This window comes from Brachyistius frenatus, unplaced genomic scaffold (genome assembly GCF_029030835.1).
Source record: "Brachyistius frenatus isolate BFR_SWC_R1_liver_20210118 unplaced genomic scaffold, ASM2903083v1 Contig_82, whole genome shotgun sequence".
In the NCBI taxonomy this organism is placed as follows: Eukaryota; Metazoa; Chordata; class Actinopteri; family Embiotocidae; genus Brachyistius; species Brachyistius frenatus.
In genome coordinates this window covers 437,805-443,804 of record NW_027210681.1, presented here as the reverse complement: position 1 = coordinate 443,804, position 6,000 = coordinate 437,805, and the positions used below count along the sequence as shown (strand labels likewise).

Genomic DNA, 6,000 nt, shown 5'->3' with positions numbered 1-6,000 from the left:
GTAGAGCCGCCACCCTCCCCTCCTCCCCCCTCCTCCCACTCTCATTATCTTTATCTGTACACCCCCCCCCCTCCACCCCCCTTTAGTTTTCAGTATGCATTCTGCATCTTCACTCGCTCCCCCTCCCTGCTAACGGAGGTGGGCAAGCTTCCCAGAGCTGGTGCATCTAGCAGGTGCAGCCTTTCTCTCCTCCTTCCCTCCTCCCAGCCTGCCTCTGTCTCTCTCTCTCTCTCTCTCTCTCTCTCTCTTACCTCGCTCGACCAGTGTGCACTCCTCTCTGACTGCCCCCCCCCCCCCAAACCCACCCCTCTTCTCATTCCTTCTCTGTCTCTCAGCGGCGGCAGCTCAGGAGGCAGCTGTATACGCGTCTGCATCACAATTGCCACAGGTAACGACAGCTGCATCGTCGGATGCTGCTAACCCGGAGGGTGGGGGGCGGTTCGGGGAGGCTCTGCTGCTGATGCGGTCGCGAGTTCTCATCCCAGCGCGGGGCGCACATTTTTAATCATCTCCAAGAAAGCATCCTGGAAGGGGAGAAAAGGGACGAGCAGAGGATCCCGGCAACCAGACCAACAAATCACAGGCTGGACTGGAGAGCGCACACGGAGCTTTCAGGGACTGAGGAAAGAACAGCACTCAGAAAGAAACAACACAATCAGTGGGATATTTGTATTTTTTTTTTGTAAGATTGTGGTCTCCTGTTTATGCTTTTTTTTTTTTTTTTTTTTTTTTTGTCCTCTCTTATCTCTCACTCTCTGTTCTTTTTCCTCTTTCAATTATTCCAATCCACTCCCTGCTTTTCATCCTCTTTTCCTTCCACATTTGATCCCCTCTGTGGCGGAATGTTTCCTGCAAACAGATGAGAAGAGGCTTTTTTCTCTCTCTCTCTCTCTCCGAGCGCCTGCTGCAGTATTAACGAACAGCACGCTGAGACGGTGGAGAGCTGAGCGGACAGCTTGGGGGGAATCTGATCCACAGCCGGCTGGACAAGGAGCAGGATCACGCGTCGCCGTTGCAGATTTATCCGCCCTGTGATACAGCGCGACAACACCCCTCGTTGTTTTTTTGTTTTTTCCCCCCCCTCAACCCTTTTTCTCTCCTCATCTCAAGTGTTTTTTTTTTTTTTTTTTCCTTGACTGGATCTGGAACAGTAATTGGATTGTACCGCTTTTAGTTTTAGACCTCCTTGGAATTTAGAGCACACAGAAAAAGGAAGCAAAGTGGATCCAAAGAGTGGAGAAAATATTCCCCCTATTGAAAAGCATCGGGCGACAAAAGAAAGCAGATAATCGCGTGAGAGTGCCGAAGAGACGCATACGCGACAGATCTCTGCGCTTGGACTCTTTCACTTACGAAAGAGACGGATTTTGGGGATCTGAGGAACGCTGACTCGGCTGAAGCGGTTGGAACAGACTGCATCGGGAAACATTTCTTCTCTTTCTTTCTTTTTTTTTTTTTTTTTTTTTTTTTTTTGGTCCTGCACAGGGTGGGGAAGCGACTGGACCCACCCTGCAAGTTTTAACTCTGATCAGATATCGCCGTCCCACTGTGGATCGTACATGGAGGGGACCTACGTGCATGTGAAGTAAAACAAAATAATAAAAAAAACCTAGATTTTTGCTGCAATGGCATCCAAACACTGATGCCATGGATGTCTCGCATGCACAGATGTAAAGCCGTTCCTTCCCACCCATCTCTCCCTCCCATCTCTCTCTTTGTCCCTTTTTTTTTTTCTTCCCGTCGGAGGCATCACTTCTTCTTCTGCTTCTCCTCTCGCTTCTCCCCCTCCCCACCCCCTGCTGTGAACCTTCTTGGTAGTTCGCTGTTGCTCCGGTTGGACATCGAGAGTTAGGCAGGACTAAACGCGGACTAATCGGGCGATTATCCGTCTACGCCAGCTCTCCCGTTTCCCACTGGGTGTCTCTCGAGTGTGTGAGTGTGTTTTTGCTTGTGTTTTGTGGTTGTGTGTCTGCATGTATCTCCTGAAACCCTCCCTTCCTCTCTATCCTTGGAATACATATCTGTGTACGTGTCGCTGAGAGTCCGATTCCGTGGGGGTGCTTCTTTTATCCATTTCTTCACCTTTGTCTTTTTCTCTCAATGTCCGGCGTTGTCGGGAACCTTTCTGCCATGCACTACCGATGCCTATCGCAGGGTTAACCCTCAATGAGCCATAAAGGACGGCAGGGAAGGATGAGTGAGTGTTCTGGGGCAGCGGTGGCCGGGGCGGTGATCCTGGAGGAACCCGAGGCTCCGGGGGCTTCCGGGGGCCGCGGAGAGGACCAGGCCCAGGGTCAGGGTCCCCTTCGCTGTGCGGTTTGGCCTCGCCAGCAGACATGGCTGTGCGTGGTGCCCTTACTTATCGGTTTCATTGGCCTCGGATTGAGCCTGATGCTGCTGAAATGGATTGTTGTCGGTACCGTGCGGGATTACGTGCCAACAGACCTGGTGGATGCTAATCGAATAGGCCAAGATCCCATCTTTCTCTCCAAGCCAAGCGGGATTCCCAAAAGTCCCGACACTACCACGACTACTACGACGCCTACGGTCGACGGCGGGAACCCCACACCAAGAACTGTAACCGTGGCGAAAGGTAGAACTCGCACTGCTACTGCTACGACCACCACTGCTCCGAACCCCAGAGGAGGCGGGGCTTCGGGTAGTCAAGTCACTCCTCGGAATCCTGGAAATCGAAACGGACGTGGACCTTCAGGTTTTCTTACGACCACCGCGGCACCTCGGACGACCTTCGTAATCGGAGCCGCGACGTCGAGCTCCTCTCCGTCCAACCCGACGGTTCTCCACGACTCGACGCAGATGTGGACGGCGGAACATACTACGACCGAGACGGCGTCCACCACGCTCACCGCGCGTACGCACGGCCACCGCAAAACACGTGAGTCCTTCTTTCAGTCGCTAGCTGTTCTCGGACTTCAAGCTTTGAAGTGTTTGTCGCGAGTTGGCTTTCGCTGAACGGTGTACTTGACAAATTCGCTATGTGTCAAAGTTTTCGTTTGTCGGTTGCTTCTGTACCATCAAGCGTGATGTTTGCACTTTGGGTTTCAAGGTTTCTCCCAGATCACTCGCTGACTGATCGGCGTGTGAGGGTGTATTTGACCCTCCTGTTGGCTGAATATTGCAGATCAATCTGCTGGGGACGGTTCAATTCTGTTTCCTTGCTGGATGAACAGTGAGCAGCGTTGTGACGTCTCTTTCAGCAACACTGGGCTGAGAAGGATTTTATCTTTGATGTACTGAAAGGGGAATTTGCATCGTTGTTATTTGTGATTTCTGGAAAAGAGAAAGAGACAGTTTAAGCCACAATTTAGACATAATGGAAGAGTTGGTAACAGACTTGCTTCAAGGTTTCTCATGCGTCTGTTTATAAAATGCTTTGAGTGCACATTCAGTAGTTTGCAGGGATACAACATTGCAAACTAATGCTGCTTTTTGACTCAGTATAGTTAAGGTTAGCTGGGGAAGGGGGCGGGGGGTGTTACTTGACATACTCCTGCATAATCTGAGGACCATTTTAAGGCTGATCTGATGATTTATGTTCATGTTGATCTCTTGTATAACCTATAACGCAGCATTGATACTTTTTTTTTTTTAATTGCGTTCCTCTAATCTGTAGATAAACTGATGATTTGTTGCATCTGGAGTTGTTTGAAGAACCGTTGCAGAACGGATGCTGATGATCCTTCTTCCGTTTCCACCATCTCTGTCCTTGACTCAAGACACGCTCGTGCTCATGCTATTGATTGATGCTACGGGGGATTTTCTTGCAGCAGTTAATGACTGACACACACACACACACACACACACACACACACACACACACACACACACACACACACACACACACACACACACACACACACACACACACACACACATGTATATATACACACAGCCTCCTCCATGATAAATCTCTGCTCTCAAAATGGTGTCACATTATGTGCCGGACCTCCCTCTGCTTGTGATACTGGTCTCTCTGATCCTGGCTCGGGCCTCCGCAGACAGTTGTGGAGTCACCGGAGTGGTTTTATATTTTTAACATGTATCGGGTACCTCGCACGGCTGCGGTGGTGGAAAAAAAAAAGCAAAAAAAAAAAAGCTGACGAATCAGCATTTTATGAAATTCACTTGATACAGATTCATACATTTCACGTACTTCTAGTTTCCTCCTGCTGTTCATCAAATTATCCAAGTTAATGTCGTGATCAGGACCAATTAGCTGCGAGTGTTGCTGCTATTGTCGCATCATACAGTCTGTCGGATTGTTTATTTCACCTGATGGCCACCATTTACTAAATGATGTAAAATAACATGATGGCAGTCTTATATCTAATAATGGTTAAACAGCATCCCTCCGTTCCACCTGCCTCGGCTCGTGTCTGCTCCGCTGCTTAAGGTGCAGCTGCTCCTTTTGTGTCCACCATAATGGAAACGTTCCCCAGATTACACCAGAGACCGGGGACCGTTCCCTCTTATAATTAGAAAACATAGGGGAAAAATTGTGTATCATTTCATTACCGGGAAGAAAAATGGGGGCCATTCATCATCATCCATTCATTTATTAATTAACCATTAAAAAAAAAAAAAGAGAATGCCATTTCTCCAGCAAGTGCTTGTGAAAAACCATTAAGCCTTGTTTGATAGATATCCTTGGGAAAATGTCACTCCTTATCCTGCTCGCCTGAGAAAGTTCTGCCGCCAACAGAATAGCCGACTCATTCGATAATCCCAAACACCCTTCACCCTCCCACCCCACTTCTCCTCCGCCACACACATGCTGCTTTGATTTCGAAAGGCCATCATTTTCACATTAACTATCCATTATGTGTAAATGTGTTATGTGGTATTACTGAATTGCCTGTGTTTGGCTTGTGCTCAGAAACGGGGGAGATTTGAAGTATGGCGGGCCATCTGTGTGCTCTTATCCACGCTGTCCCTGTCTTTGTAGGTCACAAAATTAAGACTGACATAGATTTTTATCCGGCACCGGGCCGCGGTGTCGTCACTGGTTCGCTAACTGAGCAAAACAAATATGTCTTCGGTTTATACTCCACCTAGAAATCCCCAAAGTAAATCAGTGTAAACTGATGCATTTGCGTATTACCTGGTTTCTACAAAGCATCTTTTCAAGATTTTCCACATTTTGCTTGTAGCACATAACCCTGCACCTTCGACTTTTGTATCAGAGGGACATATTGCTAAACTCAGTTCATAATCTTTTGACCTGATGACTCAAACTTTTTTATGGTCATCCAAGTCTTGCGGTTGTTTTAAGTGAAAAAAAACTGAATGTCACCTGAAGCCCAAACTTCTGCTGGTATTCGGTGACATTTCAGACGGTCAAGAAGTCAACATTTGACATCTGCAGGAAGATATGACAGTTCAGTTGTCTTTTTTTTTCTAGCATATATCTCTTCGCAAGAGTGACTTGCACTCCTTAAATCTGTCAGACCTTAAAAAAAAAAAAAAATCTTAAACCATCCCTGTGCTGTGAGCTGCAGAATGGTGCGGAGACCTGGGAGTACAGACCAACAAGGTCAGGTGATGGCGTGAGCGATGATGTCGTCGGGATTAAGCAAACTCATCTGACCCCTTTTAAGATTACAAGTTACGATCTGCAATGCGGTAATGGCAACAAAAAAAACAAAAAATATATCGATGAAAAAAAAATTTGTAAATTGAGGAAGAGGATTGGAAATATTCTCGTCCCCGTGTTTATTGGTGGTTATATAATTTATCACTTGACTTTATCGTCTGTAATGGTCCCATATGTTTATCTGTGAGATACTGCATGGGATTTGTTGATGATGATGACACCACTTTCAGCAGCTGATTATTCATTGTTCGTCGGCCCGTGATTGTCAGGTCCGTGCTTCCAAAGATGTTTTGGAGCAGTCTGAGTTCTCCTCGCTGAGCCACTCAGCAGGATTAGGTTTCAGTCAGACAGTGGCCCTGAAACCTAAATCCAGATTAACAGCCCAT

The 6,000-nt window shown here is 47.5% G+C and overlaps 1 protein-coding gene across 1 annotated transcript in view; it reads left to right on the top strand.

Moving 5' to 3' along the window:
- Positions 1 to 336: 336 nt before the first annotated feature.
- The window catches only part of LOC138627161 (pro-neuregulin-3, membrane-bound isoform), a 317,078-nt gene continuing 311,414 nt past the window's right edge, over positions 337 to 6,000 (top strand). Inside the window, exon 1 of the mRNA XM_069709306.1 lies at positions 337 to 2,896. Coding sequence (XP_069565407.1) covers positions 2,167 to 2,896 — 730 coding nt within the window. The 5' untranslated portion in view covers positions 337 to 2,166. The remainder of the gene's footprint in view (positions 2,897 to 6,000) is intronic.